This window comes from Pelmatolapia mariae, linkage group LG16_19 (genome assembly GCF_036321145.2).
Source record: "Pelmatolapia mariae isolate MD_Pm_ZW linkage group LG16_19, Pm_UMD_F_2, whole genome shotgun sequence".
NCBI lineage: Eukaryota > Metazoa > Chordata > Actinopteri > Cichliformes > Cichlidae > Pelmatolapia > Pelmatolapia mariae.
Window position 1 is genome coordinate 30,814,048 of NC_086241.1, and position 22,605 is coordinate 30,836,652.

Here is a 22,605-nt window from a genome sequence, read left to right on the forward strand (position 1 = left end):
CAGAGATTTCTTATTATCAGAATGTCCTGAAAGCTCCCGGAAAAGAACTTAAGTTAATCCAAAATGCTGCAGCACGAGTACTGACAGGGGCTAGAAAGAGAGAGCAGATTTCTTCTTTATTGGCTTCTCTTCATAGGCTCCCTATTAAATCCAGAATCAAATTCAAAATCCTGTTCAAGGTCTTAAATAATCAGGCCCCATCTTATCTTAATGACCTTATAGTACCATATCACCCCATTACAGCACTTTGCTCTCGCACTGCAGGCTTGCTTGTTGTTCCTAGAGTATTTATAAGTAGTATGCAAGGCAGAGCCTCTAGCTTTCAGGCCCCTCTTTTGTGGAAACAGCTTGGAGTTTGGATTCAGGAGACAGACACTATCTCTACTTTTAAGATTAGGTTTAAAAAAAATTTGATATGTCCTTTTTGATAAAGTTTATAGTTATTGTTGGACCAGGTGACCCTAAATCCTCCCTTAGTTATGCTGCAATAAGTTTAGGCTGCTGAGGGATTCCTGTGAAGCACTGAGCGTTTCTTCTTCAGAATCAGAATCAGAATCAGAATACTTTATTAATCCCGAAGGAAATTATAGGTTACAGCAGGCAGCATGCTAATGGCGCATGCACACTTACAAAGTGCTTCATTCACCTTTTTCACTCACTGTGTGATTATATATGGAGGGCCAGGAGTGACACCAGTCTGTATTTGATTATCAGTTATTATTCATCTCTGGCTTTCTTCCACAGCATATCTTTAATCCCGTCTACCATCCCATCACCCCCAACTGGTTGCAGCAGATGTCTGCCCCTCCTTGAGCCTGGTTCTGTTAGAGGTTTCTTCCTGTTAAAAGGGAGTTTTTCCTTCCCACTGTCACCAAGGGCATGAACATAGGGGGCTGTATGATAGTTAGGGTTTCTTTCTAAAACTATAGGATCTTTACCTTACAATATAAAGCCCCTTGAGGTGATTGTAGTTGTAAATTGGTGTCATTTAAACAAAACTTAATCAAAATGAATTGAACTGTATGCCATAAATCAGAGTGAATTTTGTTTGTGGTGTCAGATATGTAGTTCCTACATTATAACAGTATTGTGAATGATACAGAATGACTTTCGCTAATAAACTCTGTCTCTTAACGTGAAGTGCATCACTCAAAACCCGTGTAACACTCCGTCTGCTTTACTATACTAAATACTGTACTTCACTGGATTTAAATGTACATATACTGTATATGTGTATGATATCCTGCACCTCACGACATCAGTGATATGCTTTTAGTCTGTCTGCAGTCTTCACACACCTGCTAATTGTGGATTTTCATTCTTAGCACCCACACAGCTGCTGTCCTGTTCACACCACAGAACCAGAACACGAAAATCTGCTTCCTCCAGATGGACACATGACACGCTGCCTCCTGTCAGTCAGCTGACACCCACAGAAAACGACTGGAGTCTCCTCCAGGAAATAAACATGCTGCCTTGTAGAGTGCATCTTCCTTGTGTCTTTGCCAGCCAACAGCGCCCTTATGCCAGTTTGAAAAGTTCTCAGAAGGGTTGACCTATGACTTACTTTTAAATGATGAAATCAGATTAAGTTACATATTACAAACTAATGGCTTCATAGAAACAGAGTTTGTACAAACTGTTTGAAAGTCAATAGAGGTTAATTATAAGCATTGTACTTATAAGCTCTCCAGGCTTCATGAAAGACAATTAGTGTTCTTGTTTGGATGTTGGCTGCCTTTTCTTCTATTTTCTGTCAAGAGAAGTGGTTCAGTAATGTTGATGTCCTGTCTCTGGGGAGGCCAATCCATGACTGATACTGTTCTAATGTGTGGTTTTCTATCCAGTTATGCTTTTACTCCACTGGCAGTAGTTGATGCTAATCATCAAGTTTTCCAGATGGTTTTGCCTGGTGGATCAAAATCTACTATTCTGCATTCATAATTCTAAGTTTTGACAGCCACCCTTCCACTGAGACAATTTCTGATGAGCCTTTGGCAATCAGTAGATCAACTGAAAGGCCAGGCCAGATGCATCTGTTGGGTCCTGTATTAGGTCTTTGCCCAAGGACATGACTCTCAGATACAGTTCATTTGCTGTAGATTTGCTGTAGTTTTTTACACTGTAAAATGTAATATTGTATTTAATTAAAAATATTAAATAGGCTGAACTCAGTTTTTATCAATTTGTTATTAGAACTCAATTTAAATAAGTTACCAGTACTTTTTATGCAAAAACGCTGATAAACTCGATTAATTTGAGTTGTCCTAACTTAGAAAAACTAAGTAAGCTGGAAGTTTTGCTTCTCTGTGCGGAAGGATGAAAGATGTGTTTTGAAAATGCCACGTGACTACCGTCCTCCTCCCTCGCGGATCAGTCCGCATGTTCATGGTGCATTCTTTATGGAATATGTTGAGCAAACCTGGAGAAGCTTCAGCTCAAGATATTATTGTTGTCATTGCTGTGGATCTTTACCTGATACACTGACTTGGTGAGTAAATGTTTACTCTTATTCAAACTGATTTGTGGCTTCTCTTAGTTTAGCACCAGGTTTAAAATCTTGCTAGCTAGTTAGTGTTAGCCTAGCATTGCTGCTGCCGCTGGGCTCATGTTACTTAAAAATTAACACCACAGCCTTAAAAACCTTACATAAAACTATGTCGGTGAAATTTTCTGTTGATTGTTTGAAATAAATAAGTGAGATAAGAGCCCAGGCAAAATTCTTTGGGAGGTGCAGCCGTTAGGGGTGGGATAGGTGTGGGGTGTGGATAACAGAGCTCTCCGAAAACGTGGAAGCACTTCTGCAAATATGTGATATTTTGATAAATTAAGTAGATATTTGAGCATTACATAGCTACATTCTCGCCTGAAAATATCTTAAAATGTTATTTTGTGACACAGAAAGGCTAGTCTGGGGAAAAGGAGGATCGCATTTGTCGGCCACGGTTGTCGGAGCCTGTGCGTACTTGTAAGCGCGGCAATGGCGGAAAAGGAGCGCGGCTAAAAAACTTATTACTTTTTCTGGGTTACAAAATAAGATATTAAGATATTTTCAGGCGAGAATGTAGCTGTGTAAATTTCAAATATCTGCTCGATTTATCAAGACATCACATATTTGCAAAAATGCTCCGACGTTTTCGGAGACGTCTATTTTTTCATGCTTTGTGGCAGCTTTTGAACATCTGTGGCATCTATTAATGTCAAATCCAGCCTTTATTTAACAACATAAGCGAACTGTATGTTACAATGATTGCACAGCCATTAAGGATCAAATCAGTTTCTGAAATATGTTCTGTTTTTTCTCCCTCTGCTTGCTTCTTACTGTCTTTGAGGCTCGGGACCAGCACTCCTGTTGTTGGACAGAAAGACATCAACTCAGTGGTAAGTATTTTGGTTTTCCAATATATTAGCAACTGTCAGTGACATTTATATTAATCAGGCTGAACTTTAACCATACTTTAGATCAGCCTGTTTTACTTATTGTTTTATTTGTGCTTTGGTTTGGGGAAGTTGTTTCTTTACTGATCTTTTCCTGTCTTCTGTTATTAGACTTGAGATATGACTGCACTATGCTGTTGCTGGTGACTCCAGTTAATTCTACAAGACATGCTGTGTAAGTAAACAAACAACAACAGTTTGGTCTGCATTTCTTGAAAGATCACATCCCCCAAACTTAGTTTAGAGGGTCTACACTGTATGTAGTGAAGTCTGCAAGTTTTCTACCAGCAAAATTTGTTTTGTGCCCAAATCATTTTGCACATTATTAGAATGAAAGTTATTGGCCATGTTTGCATAGCCCTTTTTTAAAATGATGCTTTCATGACATTATTGTGTGTTGGGTGGTGGTCAGGGCTATCCAGACTGACAATTGAGACATTGAATGTCACCTCTCCGGTGGGGAGGGAGCCTGAGATTGTCTAAATTGGAGTCTGTTCTATACCAAATGCAGAAAAAAATGTTTTAAGAAAGCAATTAAGTTCATGTTCCAAAAAATATGATTGTTTGCTTGCAGGACACCAGGAGAGATGAGTCCTCCGTCACAGATGGTGTGGTCAGTGAAGATGGTCGCCTGCAGGTTCAAGCTCATTGCATCTCCAACCCACATCCACTGCCACTGTGTAAAGGGAAGTTAAAGACTTTCTTCTGCACCTACATTTGGATCACCTCGATCCGTGATAGTCATTCAGGCAGTAACGCCTGGACTGGAAACAAGCCATCCTTAAAATAATACAACATTCCAGCTCCTGTGTTGGAATGAAAAACAAATGTGTTGTTTGAATTAGAGACTGCACTTGTGACAGAACAACAAATATTTTATTTTGATTATATAAGTAATGTAAGTACAAAACAAACTTGTGGTAGGCCTAAACTTATTTTCAGAATAATTACATCTGAGACTTTGTTTCTTTGTAAGATTATAACAGTGATGGCAACATAATTGTTTGTTGTTCAGCAGAACAGTGTCCAGTATGTTGGCTGTTGTACTTTGTTGTGTTTGAAAATAAAAGTTGGGCTGATTTTAACATCATTACAAAAATTGTTGTTAATTATTTTTAATCATATTCATGGTACCACAAATTGTTTTTTCATTTAGTTGAACTTGAAATGTTTGTCAGTAGGTAAACAATTAGTATTGTACAGTCAGAAATATCAAGTTATTCTTAATACTGCAGACTTGCAATGTATAAGTTGTCCTAACAGTCATCCTAAGTAAGCTTTACTTAGTTTTTTTGAGGCAACGAGTTTCCATAATTTTTTTGAGTTCTGGGAACTAACAAGGCTGTACAGTGTTCTCAAAATGAGTAAGTTGTCCTAACTTGGTCATCTTACGTAAACTTGATCCAATTTTTTTGAGTTCTGGGAACAAATGAGCTTGTACAGAGTACTCAGAATAAATAAGTTGTCCTAACTTAGTCATTTTTAGCTAAGCTTTACTCAATTTTTTTGAGGCAACGAGTTTCCATAATTTTTTTGAGTTCTGGGAACTAATTAGATTTTACAGTGTAGGCCTGCTACTAATTCTTTTGTCCTCCACTTTTACATTTTCCTCAGTTTTTGTTTTTTTTTTTCAGACAGACAGCACATAATGCTAAGACCTGCAAGTTTACAGCAAATAGCTCTCTGGGAATTATCATGTTGGTAAACAAATACTATTTTATACCTGTCAAATTATTATCATTCACATTTTTTCATACATTCAATTAAAGAGATGAGAAGAAATTACATGTTTTTCCCCATCTAGTAACAATGTGACCACTTGATTTAAATTGGTTCTTTGCTGAGACACTGGTTCATTCCTTGAGGTAGGTTTCTTATTTAAGCTTGAATGACTTGACTTTTACATTTTTTGCAGGGTGGTATTTGTATTTTTACTAAGGTAAACGATCTAAAAGAAATTCTAAAAAGTTCGTCCAGATAACCTAAAAGAGGTATTACGGCCAGCAAGAATGTTTAATCTGGAAGGATAGATGGAAATGTTGGTCATCTTTAACTGCAGTATAAAGTGATATTTTTTATGTAGCGGACTGTCAACAGGGTGATTTAAAGACTCTGCTGTGTCCAAGCCTTTTAACATTGCCATGGTGACCTACCACCACCCTGTAAACTGGATGAAATTTGTTTTAGTTGCCATGGTAACAGCTGAAGTCAGAGTAGGAGATGGTGAGAAAGATAACTTCAAGACTAGAGAGATTGTGATTCAGGTGCGTCATTTTCAGGTGTCAACAAAACACCATCTGTTTTTGTTTTAATAACTTGAAATATTCCATGTTATTATTAGTTATTAGTAGTAGTAGCTGCTGAGTTTTACAAATGTCACTGTAGGTTAGAAGTTTCTAATGCAGTGCATTTAGAACTGTTTCAGTAAAAGACACAACCCCAACCACAAAGGTGAAGTCCCTGTATTCAGTAAGACTTGAAAATAGCCGGAGGCCTTTCTGTGGGGAGTTTGCATGTTCTCCCCATGTTTTCCATGGGTTCTCTCCAGGTACTCCGGCTTCCTCCCACAGATCAAAGACAGGTAATTAGTGGGGTTAGGTTAACTGGTGATTTCTAAATTGCTCATGCGAATGGTTGTCTGTCCCTCTGTGTTAGGCCTGTGTCACAGTGGCAATCTTTTTAGGATGTACCCCCCCTCTCGGCCTATGGTAGTTGGAATAAGCTCCAGCTTCCCAGCAACCCTGAAAAGGATAAGCGAAATAAAATGGATGGATGGAGCAAAGCAGCCGTAGGGTTGTTTTCCAAGTGACATCTATTTAACTGGACAAATGGAAGACACCCCCTGCTAATAATTAGAAAGAATGACTTCAAGAGTTCTGGATCCAAGATGTCTATGTTTACAGTCTATAGTCACAAAGCTAAAAGCAATATCCCCTGAGAACACACACATTTACAGTCAGATTTGTTTTAAAATTACACAAAGTACGTAAAGAAATAGGGAGGTTTTTTTAAAAGAGCTGAAACATGTTTTAGTGTTGCACATTAAACAAGGCCTACCTCTGGGAGTGTATCTGTTTTAGACAAAGACAAAGTTATTTTTTCTTTTAAATTTCAGGGTAAAGCAAGTAGCACCTTTTGTGTGTCGATGATGGTTTCCACAATTCTAAAATGACATGCTAATTCATTTTCATATTTTTATGATGCATAATAAGCTCAGTGTGCTTTTATGGTGAAAAAAAAATCTTTGTGCACTTAATTATCAAAGACTTACTCAAAACAACTGCAGAAAGGATTTAATCATGAATCAGAAAATATACACTGCCAGTCAAAAGTTTGGAAACATCTTCTCATTTAATATTTTTTCTTTATTTTTTACTACTTTCAACATACATGTAGATACATACTGAAGAAGAAGAAGGAGAGTGATGGAGTGCTGCGCCAGATAGCCTGGCTTTCACAGTCACCTGACTTAAACCCAGTCGAGATAGTTTGGGATGAGATGGACCGCAGAGAGAAGGCAAAAGGACCAACAAGTGCTCAGCATCTCGGAGAACTCCTTCAAGACTGTTGAAAACCATTTGAGGTGACGACCTCATGAACCTCATGGAGAGTGTGCAAAGCATCAATCAAAGCAAAGGGTGGCTTTAAAATATAAAACTTGTTTTGAGTTAATTCACACTTTTTTGTTTACTACATAATTCCAAATGTGCTCATTCATAGTTTTGATGCCTTCAATGAGAATCTACAATCTAAATAGTCATGAAAATAAAGAAAAGCCTATAAAATAGAAGATGTGTCCAAGGTTTTGACTGGTAGTGTACGTTTCAGAGACCAAAAGACCAAGGAAATGTTATTAAATATCTAACCATCAGATCAAAACCTAAATATTTCTTCTACACTTTTATAAAGCAGAAAAAAGCACAAAAAAAAATCTGCAGTTTAGAGAAGCTGATTTTTTCTCTATTTTGTATTTTTAATTTTTCATTCATGCTTGTCAGTTGTCACAATGATTTTCCACTAAACAAACACACAAGAATACAACTAATTGTTTCAACTCTCCATAAAAACAATTGTGCGTGTATGTGTGTGCCAGTGCGTGCCTTACCTTTGCGATGTACTTTTATATTTCTGCCTGTAAACAAACAAGAACAAACAAGAGTTAATCAAATCAGCCAATCACATGGTGAGTTTCAGGCTAGGTTAGAAGGCACACCTTGAAACAAACATGACAGACTAACAAAGATATTTCTTCTCTGAATAAAGTCTTATCTTCATCAACAAAAACACATCTTCACATTGGAACTAATAAATCATAGAGTATTCAGAAGCTTGAATAAATATCTATATCTGTATATAGAGATATATTTCATTTGTACTGGATTACTCATTAAATTAACAAAGACTTTTTACAAGACCAGATTGCTCCTATAGTGGCCATCAGAAAAAGTGCCGGTTAAGGTACTTTGGCACATTGGATTCACGTTTTAGATCTTGATGGCACGTCCATCATTTATATACAGTTTATGAGTGCACACCAAAGCTACCTGCACTAATGTCAGTGGGTTACGTGGAAATGCTGCTTGGATTTACTGAAGTGAGTCAGGGGGCTGCATTACAGAGAGCAAACTCAAACACTGCATGCGAAAAGCAAACTGTCATTTCCATTAACCTCGAGACAGATGAGAATGACATGCAACCACGGGAGCGTTACACAACAAAAATGGCAACTGCTGTTGCCTCGAAAGGCTTTGAAGACACGTAAAGCTAAACCATACATACATGATGATACATGGCCAACATACTCAAAAACTGTTTGTCCTCTATGTTATCAAGTCTTTTAAAATGTCCCTCATTCCAATAAAATCTGAAAAGTCTGAAAGAGACCGGTTAGTAAATCATGTTTTCTACCCATTTTGTGTGCAAGGGCGGCTCAGACAAGCACTCCAAAGCACTGGAGCAGAGGTTTTCGTTCTGGGAATTGAGCCGTCCCAGCAGGGTGTCAAAGAGTTGAACATGGAGAGCGGAGGTGAAAGGAACCCATGAATGCTGGGTATTTTGTGGAGATTGGTGGCTGATTTGGTTGCTTTTCAACACTGTCAGAGGTTCCAGCAACAGCAGTGGCTCATGGAGGTAATTTAGGTACTTTAAACCCGTTAGTAGCAGATTGCAGCAATTTGCATCAAACATGGAGCTTCCTATGAGTCATAACACAGCCAAATATGAACACACAGATATGATACACCTCCTTTTAGATTCAGTGTACAGAGGATAGTAGCATATTCTGCAGGCATCATAAATGAATATGTTCTTGATAAGCAGCCTGAGAATCCTCACATTTCTATGTTTCCTTTTATAATAGGCACATGCCAAAGAAGAACTGCAGATAGACTGCTAACAATGAAAAAAAACTATAGCAGTTTAAGTGAATGAATGACTCTGTGTTACAACACAATTCGTGTTTATATCACCAAAAAAACCCAAATTATTAGAACCCTATACAAAGAATAATCATGACTTAAAAGGGGGTTCAGGTGTGTCAGGGTGTCAGCTTTTTTTGTCCTACATCAACCAGGGATCGTACATACCCTATCAACTTTTTTTTCTTTGAATATATTTCTAGTGTCACACTCCATTTCAGACTCCATTTTTCTCATTCATTTCTCTGAGCGTGATGGCTGACAATGATGTCACTGCCTCCAGCTCAACATTTGAATTCACTGAGGTTGATGATTCCTGTCTAACGCCAAAGGGGGCGGGGATATTTTCCCAACAAAGTTGCATCAATAAAATGTTTGGAAGCTTCTAAATGTGCAACCTTTCCCTTTCCCTCTAAAACACAGATGCCTCATAGTAAGGTCCAATCTGGGGAAGCAGCACCTGTTAAATGATTTATTGTTAATTTTGTGAAACTGTGACGCTGTTGCACATGATTACATTTTACCGCTGTTATGTGGTGAAGGATGCAAAGCAAAGCCAGTCCATGCAGACTGTTCTCTGATAAAGACAGAGGCCAAATTAATGAACAGGGTGCCTAAATATAACTTTGTACTGACAAATGATTTGCTGGATGAAATATTAGTCTGCAGATTTTTGTAGCGATGAAAGGTTAAAGAATCTGACATTCCAATCGTGATATTGGGCATGCGTGCAGGTTAAAGCTGTGTCACATGTAAAGAAACATATGATATGTTGTATGTGTGTTTGGGATGGATTTTCAAGTAAATGACCATTTCCTAGGGATGCAAATGCTGACATCTGACAGATACACACATTTCTGGCAATAATGAAAAAGCTCTCTTACAACTAATGTGTCATGTATGGAAGATCACCTTTGTTACATTTTCACCACACAAGGTCAATGATGTATAGGGGACAAATGTTAAGGTTTTTATTTTAACAATTTTAAAAAAAAATTTATTAAGTTTTTTTATTGCCTAAATTAAACCAAGTACTTGTTGCTGACTACAGCACACGGAGCAGGGAGAGAAAACAGAACACAAGCAGTATTTGACATGATGGGATGGAAACACATATTAAACAAATATTGACTTTTTAAAAAGCAGTTTAAGGTTCCTTTTCTGTCTTTTTCGCCTCTCTTTGCATTAGCTATTTTGCTGTTTATTTGTTGGCATCTTTTTTGCAACTCTTTTTCATTTTTCTGCTTATTTTGTGTCTTTTTACAGTCTCATTTTTGTCTCATTTTTTATTATATATCTCTTTGTGGTCAGTTCCCTTCTCTTTAAAGTTTGTCTTTGATGTGTCGTGAGTCTGCAGATATATTTTGCCACCATTTGTGTCTTTATGATGTTGCTTTTTGCCACTTTTTAGTCATTTCTATTGCTTTTTAGTCATTTTATGTCTCCTAGAAGTTGTTTTGTGTTACTTTGCAGTACATTTTTGTCCCTTTATAGACATTTTATGTCTTTTTAAAGTGTTTTTGTGTCACTTTTTACTCATTTCCCACTATACAATGGACGTTGGATGGACATGCAGATCTGATCTATATTGGGTCCGTTGGTCCATAACCAATTCCGTCCAAACTAGATCCACAATTTGGGCGTCCAGCCATGAGCCACTTTGGCCATCAATATGACATTCAATGTTTGAACTTTGGACTGAGTAATTATTTGTGGGCATCTATAACAGGTACAGGAAATTTACATGATTAATAAATCTAAGGATGTCCATACATCCTTCATCTGCTGATCAGAAGGTTTGTGGTTTGATCAGGGGAGGATCTAGAAGGGTGGCATGGGGTGCCACCCCAAGTGCCACCCAGTTTTTCATATGACAGTGTTGTTTATTAAAATAAGATAGCATTAACAGTTTGAGCGCAGTTACAGTCAACAGTGAATATAAATGCTAAAACTGAATATATTGCAGTGTCCTGTCTCCTCCCCCCCCCCCCCCCCCCCCCCCCCCCCCCGCACCATTAACAAATGGTTCAACCCATAGCAGGACCGGCTTTTTTCTTGTTTTCAGTAGCGAGCGATGCTTATGACTGTGCCAGAGCACATTTTGAACAACACCATGGGAATTTCGGATTTTACACAGGTGGTTGGATGTTACACTCTGGAAATGGAAGGAAGGTGAGTGTTGTTAACCCTCTGTGGTCCACGGACACGCTGCACCTCCAAATCACATGACTGATTTAAGCTGGCACAGCAACAAGCTGCAGCCACGCTGAGTTTCTATTTCAGCTCACATTGAAAGTTCAGACTTCAAAGTTTTTTAATTTTAATTACAGGCCAGTAAATCCATATTTATGATAATATATATAAGCCGTGCTTTTTTCCAAATACTGTCGTCACGTTTGTGTGTGTGTGTGTGTGTGTGTGTGTGTGTGTGTGTGTGTGTGTGTGTGTGTGTGTGTGTGTGTGTGTGTGTGTGTTTTAAGCGTTTTCTAAGGACAGCGCGAAAACAGTAAAGAAAGGAAAAAAGCCACCTCTTTCCTATCGGTGGAAAAATGCACCATGTCGACCAATTTTTAAAAAAAGTCAACACGTGGGATTTGGATGTTTAGGAAGAGGGGAAGGGAGTGACGGTAACGGCAGCGAGACAGAGCGAGCGAGTGAGTGAGAGAGAGAGAGTTTTTAGATGTGGGAGATTTGTGACGTTTAGCGTGTAGTGTATACTTAGTGTATTGTGTTGTCGTGTGTAGTTGTTCTGTTGTGTATTCGTTGTTTTGTTTTGTGTGTCAGTGAGGGCACTAATGAATGTCACAGAGGCACATTTGCAATGTAAACACTGTCACTAAGTAGAAAACCAGCGCAGTGATACACCTCCTGTTGTCAGGCCTGCAGGTTTATCCCTGCGCTGTTCTCCTCTGTCTTTTGGTGGACATCATCACATCATTTGTGGGGTATCTCATTGTGACACCTGATTGTTCTCTCATTTTAGTTTTAGTAATATTTTTAAATTGTTGTACAAAATGAAAAAAACGGCAGGTGTATTGGCTGCATTTTTAGATAAATAGTTGTATCTGTTTACAAAATCTACAATTTATATTTGCATTTCAAGTTATAACCATTTACTCAACATGTCTGTGGGTTTTTTTACAGTAAAAAATACTAGTAGGATTTTAAGTTCTTTGTGTGATTTCAGATCAGTAATACTAATGCAGTATGTCAGTGAAAAAACAACTAAATTCAGTTGAGCTGAAAAGAATGATACCAAACAAGGCAAGGGGAAAAATAAAATGAAACAATTTGAGGGTGAACTACAAGCATAAACTCAAAAGGAGTCAAAAATGGCCGGTTGTATTTCAGACTTCAGAGGGTTAATCCAACAAATCATGAAAAATTAGGTTTAAATTTTTGTTCATGACAGTGCAGATTTCTGACATTTTATGTAATTTAAGCATGTAACAATGTGATTGTTTTCTAACAAAAGACAGTGAAACTTAAGTTAGACTTGTGTTTGTAAATGAACCACCCCATGTTGTGTAGTTTTCTGGATTTTATATCTATTGGGCTACATATTTATTTATTATACAGGCTATACAATACATAACATCAAAACTCACATGTTTTATGTAACTAAAGTGTGTAATTATGTGGGCTACAGACAATAATTAAGTTATAGACTATATTTATATGAAAAACGTGTATACTTACTGCATTTGAATCATTTTAACCATATGTAAAGCATATGTGTTTGAAAAAAAAGGCTTTGATTTTGCCACCCCATTTGATTTCTTTGCCACCCTCATGCCACCCTAAGAAAATTTCTCTAGATCCGCTCCTGGGTTCGATCCCTGGCTCCCCCAGTCTGCATGCCAAATATCCTTGGGCAAGATACTAACCTCAAGTTGCTCTCCATTGCATCCATCGGAGTGTGAATGTTAGTTAGGAAGCACTTAAAAGCATAGAAAATGTTGTATATGTATATGTTGTATAAAGTGCTTTGAGTGCTCTAGGAGCAAAGAAAATCAGTTCATTTACCATAAGTGCACGTTGCACCAGGACACTGTAGGCCGCACGTCGATGATCGATTTTGTAATTGTATCATCAGATCTGCAGCCATATGTTCTGGACACTTGGGTTAAAAGATGTGCTGAGCTGTCAACTGATCACCATGTGGGGGTGAGTTGAATCAGTTGGCGGGGGAGGATGCTGGACAAACCTGGAGAGCCTAAACGTATTATGAGGGTGCACTAGGAACGCCTAGCAGAAGCCCCAGTCCGCGAGATCTTGAATTCCCACCTCCAGCAGAGCTTTAACAGCATTCTGAGGGAGACACAGTAGCGGTTTTTGATAGGGGTGACACGGGCGGCATCGTGGTGGGGGCGGCATCACTGGCATCTCCAAAAAAAAAGTTGCTTGTACTCATGCTGCCCGACATCAGCCAGCGCATTTTGGAGATGGCAAAGGCACCGATCAGTTTTCTGCCGCCCATTTGCTGGGAGTAAGGGCGCCCTCCGTTTGTGAGGTCCCTTGTTGTGCTTGCGGCACAGGGAGGAGAGGGCAGGGCGGCAGGGGGATTCCCTGGCTGGCTGGAGCAGCATCTAATAACCAACTCGCAAAATAAAACAAAATAAAAACAAACCAACAAACACGAAAACACCAGAAGGGGTGTTCGCCCAGGGCACCAAACAGGACTGCCACTGGCGAGACGCACTGACGACTCATCTACAGTCGTCCCCCTCAAATACAGGAGGAAAAATGTGGTTTTTTGTCCTGTTCGTGGAATACTGGACCACCTTTTCACCCTCTTGAGGATACACAAGGGGGCATGGAAGTTTTCCCAACTAGTCTACATGTGTTTTGCAGACTTAGAGAAGGCATTTGACCATGTCCCTCGGGTATCCTGTGGCAGGTGCTTCGGGAGTATGGGGTGTCCGGACCGTTGCTACGGGCTATTCAATCCTTATACAACCGCTGCAAAGACTTGGTCGGCAATAAATCGGACTCGTTTCAAGGCTTCCACTGGTCTCAGACTCTCATCTCTGCTTTTTCCAGATTATGTGGTTCTGTTGGCTTCATCAGGTGACGACCTTCAGCCACTTCGCAGCCTAGTGTGAAGCGGCGGGAATGAGAATCAGCACCTCCAAATCTAAGACCATGGTTCTCAGCTGGAAAATGTGTGAGTGCCCACTCCAGGTCAGGGACAAGTTTTTGCCCCAAGTGGAGGACTTTAAGTATCTTGGGTTCTTGTTCATGAGTGAGGGGCGAAGGAAGCGGGAGATCGAGAAATGGATTGGTGCTGCAGCTGTAGTAATGGGGACACTGTACCAGTCTGTTGTGGGGAAGACAGAGCTGAGCTGTGGTGAAACTCGGTCAGTCTACGTCCCCACCCTCACCTATGGTCACGAGCTTTGGGGAATGAATGAAAGAACGAGACTGATGATACAAGTGGTGGAAATAGGACTTGTCTGAAAGGTTCCTGGCCTCCCCCTTAGAGATAGGGTGGGGAGTTTGCACAGTGGGTTATATCTCTATGTAGTCATTTTATAACTCCTGAAGTAGTTTTGTGTCACTTTGTGGTTTTATGCCTTTTTTATCATTTTTTGTCATTTTGAAATTGTTTTGCCTCATTTAATGGTTACTTTGGTTCATTTTGTAGTTGTTTTGTGTCTCTCTGCAGTCATTTATATTCACTTTGTAGTTTTATATTCCTCTTTTTTGTAGTTGGTTTAAGAGTCTTTGATGCTATTTTTTAACGACAGATGTTAAAAACCACTTCAAAGCAAGGCTCTGGTCCTTTGGGCCCGGATCACTTGGGTTCCTGGGCCTGTGCCTAGAAAACCATTCATGAATCCACCTGTGCTTCCAAGTAAAGAAAAGAAAATTAAAATTTAGTCACCAAAATGTATCCCTCGCAGCTTTCTAAAATTTACAGTTAAGGTTGGCATTATTTCACACGGATGTGTTTCAGACATCAACAATGTCAATATGCACAAAAATAAAATATGGCTAAATAATTTGCTATTTGGTGCTTTTTACACAACATCACTCTTTCCAAATCAGGCCAAAGAGGTGGTGCTGGTGAAGTAGTACGATTTTAATGTTAATTTACATGTTTTGTCACCTTTGATAAATATGCCCAAATCCAATTTGGAAAGTGTTACCACTTCATTACATGTTATGAGGTCAGAAAAAAAGGGGACAAAATAGAGCTGATTTTGCTACTGTTAATACCATGCAAAACAAAGTCAATGTCACCAAAATGCAAGCATTAAATCATGCATCACCGAACCTAAAGACCTATTGGAATGTAAATTTGAACAGCAGATTACCCCACAAGTAGATGACGACGATCTAAACGCTCCATTTGGTCTGAAATTAGCCAGTCACAGCTCTGGAATCTGACCCCAGCAGCTAATCACAGCTCTGACACGTCTCAGCTTTGAAATGCGACTGTAGAGACCTGTTATTTCATGGTCGAATGGTAATTGTACGCCGGCCTGCGTGGGCGGATCAGAGCTGAATTACAAAGCTGTATAAGGCACGCTGATCAGTGCCAGGTCGCTGCATTGTTTTCTTAGTCAGAGAAAACTCTCCAGCACGCGGCAGCAGCAATAGTGACAGGTGAGGACAGAGAGTTTCTGGAGAATGACTCACCCCCCTATCATGACTTTTACAGGGTGACGCCTTCAGCGAAAGAATTTGCATTTTGCGTCTTTACCTTTTTTTTTTCTTTGTCCTTGTACCAATTGTTTTGTGATTTCACCTACACATTTTCTTCTCTGCATCATTAACACTGAGCTTGTGGAATGTATTTTATTTTGTGCACTGTTCTGTTTGCAATGCATCACTGCAGGGTGTGTGTGTGTGTGTGTGTGTGTGTGTGCGTGTGTGTGTGTGTGTGTGTGTGTGTGTGTGTGTGTTTGTGTGTGTGTGTGTGTGTGTGTGTGTGTGTGTGTGTGTGTGTGTGTGTGTGTGTGTGTGTGTGTGTTTTTGATGGTTAACTCCATCTAACCAGCCCACGTCTAGACCAAGTGTCCTGGAGAAAAAAGCTGAACCTCCATTAAATTGAAGCAGTGCACACACTACACAGTATCAGCCTTTTGTTGCTTAGTTTCTTAACCACCTCATCAGGGTGGCTTCAGATTGGTCCTAAATTTAATTTTTGAAGCATGACAACAAGCCAGACATGCAAAAACTATTATAAAGATTAGTTTCTACTTAATCTGACCTGGACAGTCTGGTACTTCTTTTAATACATCCTCAGATGGCAGAACGTTTTTTTCATAGCTGAGCTTTTTCAGCTGATTTCTGCTCTTTAATGTGTCAAAAAAAAGTTATTTTTTGCTTTTGTTTTTACACTTCCTCTGTAATTCCACTCAGCTTCTCACCAAAGCCTACTGATAAACAAAAAGCATGGCTATTATAAAAAACAATAAACAGCATAATAAAAAATTATGCATCTCAATGTGTAAAAAAGAAAAAAAAAAAAAAAAAAGTAAATGAAAAGCTGTTCTATTCTCTTTTTGTCCTTTTCTAGTTTACTGCATCGAAATGTTCTGCTGTTACCACGGAAACTGGGGAAAATTTTCAAAAATAAACGAATAAATAAATATCTCCACACTTTTTTGTTTTCTTGTCAAACAGCTTTAAGCTCTGTGATTAATTTATGGATGAACTTTATGTCTGCCAGGAAGAAATAATATTATAATGAACACAAAGACACAATCGCTCACACAAAGAAATAGGAAACAGCTGGTTTTGTGACCACTTGAATGGGTCTTAATCTTGTATTCATTCATGCTTGCTCTATTTAACTTGGTGTCACAGGTTATAATAGAGAAGTCAATGTCACAAGGCCCTTCTAAATACAGAGTCCCCAAACTTAGGGAGGGTTGTGCCTGGAAAGGTCAACAGTGGCAGGCAGAATGTCTATAAATGGAACAGCAGCTCTGCTCTGCTCTGATGATAGCGATACAAATGTACCTGGCAGTAATATGATGAAGTAACCTTAATACTTTTTTTTTAATCAAACAAAAATTTGCAGTCTGTGAAAAAGAAATGTAACAACAAGGCTTCTCTTTATTTTATTTTTTCTTTTCATTTTTGGTAACTGCACATATGAAGAGACCCAAAGTCTGGGTGAGCCTTGGCTCAGTCAGAACAACCATATTCAAAAGAAGTCTTTTCGTTTGTTTATATTCGGTTGCATGGCTCTTGTCTGAGAACCTCACCACCCTTCCTATAGCATATCGATTGCAGGTAAGGTTGGCTTTGTGGTCTGTCTGAACTAACTCAAACTTAATTTAATTCAGTTCTATTTATATATATGCAACATGCTTTATATTGTAAGGTAAAGAGAAAACCCCAACAATCACATGACCCCCCATGAGCAAGCACTTAGTGACAGTGGGAAGGAAAAATTCCATTTTAGCAGGAAGAAAACCTCCAGGAGAATCAGACTTAGTGAGGGGCATCCATCTGCCATGACTGGTTAGGGCTGAGGGGAGGGAGACAGGAGGTTCAGAGATACTGTCATTCAGGGAGGAATGTGACGTGAATGTCCATATAGTTTTTCACAACCTCTCAGCCCATAGTTATTGAGATATTTCCATTTGTGGTGCACCACTCAACAGACTGAAACATATAATAATGATTATGCTAATTTCAATGGGGAAGCCTGCATCCCTCGGGGTTTGGCGCTGCTAGTCTATTCTTCACATTACTTCCACTTTCCTGTGGTGTCAAACTTAATTTTGTTGTCATCACTTTGGCCCAAACATTTTCTTGCTTGTCTTCTGCGAGCTCTGTCCTGTGTGCTTTAAATCTTACTGCTTTTCTGTCATCCTGCCTTTCAGATTCTTATTTGTGCAACCAGCCTCCTCCAAATCTCCACCTCATCCTCGCCAGAAGAGAGATCCTACAAGTCTCCACCTGCTTCACCTCGCTGCCATCCTTCCTACCATTGTTGGACTCAGTTCTACTACCAAGACTGATCGGAGTCTAATTGCCAAACAATTATTAATCAAGCTCCATATTTCAATAAATCATTGAGAACTGTTCATTCGAATGGTCTCTCCTTAGTCACTGCTACTTTGCAACCCAGAGTGTTACTTTATTTACAACTATGTCTCACAGGTTGTTAGGTCAGAGGTGCCAACAATTCTTGAGTGTGATTAGCATTCAGGTGCAGCAGGGGATCTATTTACTAGGTGCACAGACACTGAGGGGGGACACACAGGCACGCAGAGCTTCTGCTTACGCACAAGCAACATTACTGTCAAACTACAGATGCCTGTTGCCATTACTCACTACCCAAAATAAAACCAGCTTTGTTGTTTTATCTAAGACCTTTTCTCACTGAGCAGAAGAATCCTCCGGAAAACTAAACAAACCTCGGAGTGTGTTCACTCCCCGTGACGGAGTTCCCCTAACCTCGGAGTTCAGTCTTGTCAGGTTAGTAGACAAGCTGAATTCTGCATCTTTATTTTTACACCTCTAGCGTTTCTCATTCTCTCACTGTTGACAGAGAACACTTTCACTTGCCAATGTTTATTAGAGGATTTGGCAAAAACGAAACACTTGTCTTGGCGTCAGTTTCTTCAACCAACACACCAACTTCTGCTGATAAATTTCTGTTTCTTTTTTTTTTTCTGTTATATTTTCCTCTGTTGCCAGCCGGTTACCAACACAAGATGCTGTATAGCAAGCAGGGTCTGCTAAACAGAGCAAGAGTAGCCAAGGGGCATAAATTAAATGTGTGTGTTTAATGGTAATGATGCTGTGCACATTTCATTTAACTGCTGATGAGAGATACTGTCAGTAAACCAAATACTGGTGGTGACCTGGTCTTTCATAAGATAGTAAATTAGAAGAAGTATCACAGACATACACAATACATTGGGCATCTTGTTATTAAATGTTTTTGTGAACAGAAGCTGATAAAATAAAGGAGAGTTTAACTTTAGCTGTCAAAAAAATACTATGGCAAACATACTCTTAACAGCATTAAATCTATTAATTTTATTTCTGGACATAATTTTCCCATTTGAAACAAACACTACCAGCAGATGAAAAGTCAGCTGTTACAAAATATGCCAGTATGGCTTCACTAATGCTACCTTAGCATTACAGAATGCTAAGTTAGCGTTCTGTAACTATCACCATATGTGAGAAGCTGGAAAAACAAACCAGCCAAATGCATCAGTCTGTATTTGTCCATTAGCTATAATGGGCTGTTAAATTTTGAATGAAGCAGCTACCATGGTTATTATGCAATGTCCTCTTTGCTGTGTTTGAATGATGACATATTACAATGTATTTCCTTGATATATATTTTCCTTTTTTGTTGTTAAATGTTTTTGTCTAATCTAATTTGCGAACAGAATGGAAAAGTCAGAAAAAAACAGACCTAAGTGTAAAACTTTCTTGTTTTTTTACCTTGTGTTCCCTACCATTTCAGAATTGTTAGATTACTATTTATTAAACTGAAGATGTCAAACAGTGTCTGTTAATGTGAGGTTTTGTGATTTAATAATGATTCAAATGTCATCTGTGCAATATTTCACCACTGTATATGTGTAAAATGTGTATGTATTCTGTTTCTTTCTTTACATAATCTCTTGATAATAATCTCTATTGTTACTGTTTTATATATTTATTCTGTTGAATAGATGTAGCAAATTCCTTGGCACCAGGTTATCTTATCTTATCTTTTAAATAGTCACTTGTAGCATGTTCGTAAATGATTCAACTTTTGATCAAAGCACCACTGCTCAGTCACAATCCACACTGTTACTGCCAGAGGCTAAAGACAGAAGAGTCACCAGCATTGCTCAGGGGGGCAGGACACTGCTGATGGAACAGACAGTCCATCTCCCTGGTCGATGTGCTATTTATTTGCTGAAATTATTTAATAAACTACATTTTCCAGACATGCATAGGTATTTGCACGCAGTGAAGTTAAGACAACCAATGCAGGAAATATTGGAAGTCTTGTTGTTCTTGATTGCATCACTGCTTGGATGTTTTTGTGGATACTTGGATCATAAGTTAGCTAGCTTTTCCTAACAAATCCCTATTTTAATTTCCAAACCTCTTTGACAAATATCAGAAAGCCTCTGAAAAAAAATAAACTGGCATTTTCAGTTTTAGTAATTCTTAGAAAGAATGACCATGGCTGTGCTTCAGGAAGTATAGCTGGTCACCTACTAATCAGTTCAATCCCTGACTGCTCCAGTCTGCAAGTCAAAGTGCCCTTGGGCAAGATACTGAACCCTGAGTTGCGTCCGCTGTGTTCACTGGGGTTGAATGTGTGTGAATGTTAGATAGAAAGCACTTAGACATAGAAAAAAGTGATTTTGTGTGTGACTGGGTGAGAGAGACGTGCTGTATAAAGTGCTTTGAGTGCTCAGGTACTATATAAGAAAATTTCAATTTACCATTTAGACTAAAGGAAGATCTGAAACTGAAACGATTTAGAATTTTAACTAGCTTAAGCTGGAAAAAGTGACCTGGTTGAAAGAGATCTGACTGCCTGTCATGGGCATGTCATGCTACCAAGACAAAGGGACAAACCACTTCAATCAGACATACAGACTTGTCACAACAGGGAAATGTAAAGGTATGCTTTAATACAACGGGTCCATCAATGCTTTTCCTACTGTGACAAGTCAGCATCTCTGCTGGGAAACAGATTTGTTGACTAAAACATCAGTGTATGCTTAAGAGTACCACACTGACCTTATACATGGCCAGTTTAAACAAGAAAAAACAGGTTATTATCAGCACAGCAGGATCAGAGCTATCATTTCCTCATTCCTCCTTATTTCCTCTTTATTCCTCCTTGGGGACCTACGTTATTGGAATGAAACCTCACAGAGGATAGCACAACGCACCTGGATTTTTTTCACTTGTAGCCATGCCATGCCATTCTGGAGATACAGCAGCTTTTAAAACATATGCATTAGTACTCTTTTTACTCTATACCAGGGGTGTCGAACTCCAGGCCTCGAGGGCCGGTGTCCTGCAGGTTTTAGATCTCACCCTGGGTCAACACAACTGAATCACATGATTAGTTCATTACCAGGCCTCTGAAAAAGTTCCAGACATGTTGAGGAGGTAATTTAGCCATTTAAATCAGCTGTGTTGGATCAAGGACACATCTAAAACCTGCAGGACACCGGCCCTCGAGGCCTGGAGTTCGACACCTGTGCTCTATACTATTACTTTAAATGTGTAAAAAGTTCTTAGATTTAACTGGACCAAACCAGACAAAGAGCTATAACTAAACTGAACACAGCACTGTCCAGATATTTTGTATGTGACAAATGTTTCTTGGGAAATTGCAGTCGAAGACTGAACGTGTGAGCTGCGAGTCACTGAAAAAATGAAGAAGAACACTCGTCTTAGACACATTTATGTGCTGCTTTCTTCCTTTAAAGACGGCAGGCAAACAAACACAAAAGACTGGGAAAGTTATGTAAAAAAAAAAAAAAAGAAAAAAAACCCCACCCAAACTAATTCTTGACGGAGCATGTCACAACTAAACTGCGAAGAATTTGACGACTTCTTTTGTAATCTGCAGTCAATAAATCATTAAGTCTCTGAAGCTTGAGGAGTTTCTGTGTGGGAGTTACAAAGTTGGAAAGTAATGCTGAATGGATGTGAATACTTATGATTTTTTGGCCGTCTATCCAACTAAAAAAAACATTTTGGATGAATTAAGCAGAAAATTATGTCCTTCTGTGTTTTTGGAAAAGGTGGGAGCAGCATACTTCAGGGTGAAGAGGAGCAGGATTATCCAGAGCATGCATCAGAGCATGCATCAGAGCCTGATCTGACGGTACGATTATGCATCAGTGGTAACGGTCACAGATATTTGGATGTCTGTGAAGGCACCGTGAATGCTGATCAAGACACGTTCAAGGTAAAAAGAAAGTAAACACGTATCAAGAAAACAATAAAAAAATAATCTGGTCTTCAGCAGATCTTAAAATTAGGCAAATAAAACCCCAGATGAGCTACAAAACATGACAGCAGTTTGCTGGTCTGGAGCATCGGGGCAGAACACAGCATATCAACACAAACAGCTCGTACCACTGGTCAAGCAAGGTGGTGGTGATGCAGCTACAGGACCTGAGCACCTTACAGTTACTGAGTCAGTTACTCTATAAACTCCTCTGTTTACCAAAGTATTCTAGAGTCAAATGTGAGGTCATTGGTCCAACAGCTAAAACTTGGCCTACACTGGATCATGCTGCATGACAGTCATCCCATGCACAGCAGCAAATGTACAGGGTGGGCCATTTATGGATACACCGTAATAAAATGGGAATAGTTGGTGATATTAAAGTCCTGTTTGTGGCACATTAGTATATGTGAGGGGGCAAACTCCTCAAGATGGCTGGTGACCATGGTGGCCATTTAGAAGTCGGCCATCTTGGATACAACTTTTGTTTTTTCAATAGGAAGAGGGCCATGTGACACATCAAACTTATTGGTAATGTCACAAGAAAAACAATGGTGTGCTTGGTTTCAACGTAACTTTATTCTTTCATGAGTTATTTACAAGTTTCTCTTTGAAATTGTTTTGATATCTGGTGAACGCAGTAAACGGGTCATTGCAGCAGATTTCAGTGCAAGACACCCTACGAGACCACCCATCTCCCATGCTACAGTTAGCAAACTGCTTGCTAAGTTTCGCGAAACTGGTTCAGTGTTGGATTTGCCAAAATGTGGACGCAAGAAAACTGTCACTAAT

General features: G+C 39.2%; 1 protein-coding gene and 1 long non-coding RNA gene across 3 annotated transcripts in view; one reads left to right on the plus strand and one right to left on the minus strand.

The window, feature by feature from the left end:
• Positions 1–22,605, minus strand: part of pde1a (phosphodiesterase 1A, calmodulin-dependent) — a 50,536-nt gene that overhangs the window by 23,903 nt on the left and 4,028 nt on the right. For both annotated transcript variants that reach the window (XM_065472121.1, XM_063499405.2), the window contains one exon: positions 7,544–7,570. In XM_065472121.1, coding sequence (XP_065328193.1) covers positions 7,544–7,570 — 27 coding nt within the window. The remainder of the gene's footprint in view (positions 1–7,543; positions 7,571–22,605) is intronic.
• Positions 2,374–3,562, plus strand: LOC134646334 (uncharacterized). The gene is made up of 3 exons (XR_010096661.1): positions 2,374–2,491; positions 3,333–3,381; positions 3,550–3,562. It is a non-coding gene; the product is annotated as an uncharacterized LOC134646334 (long non-coding RNA).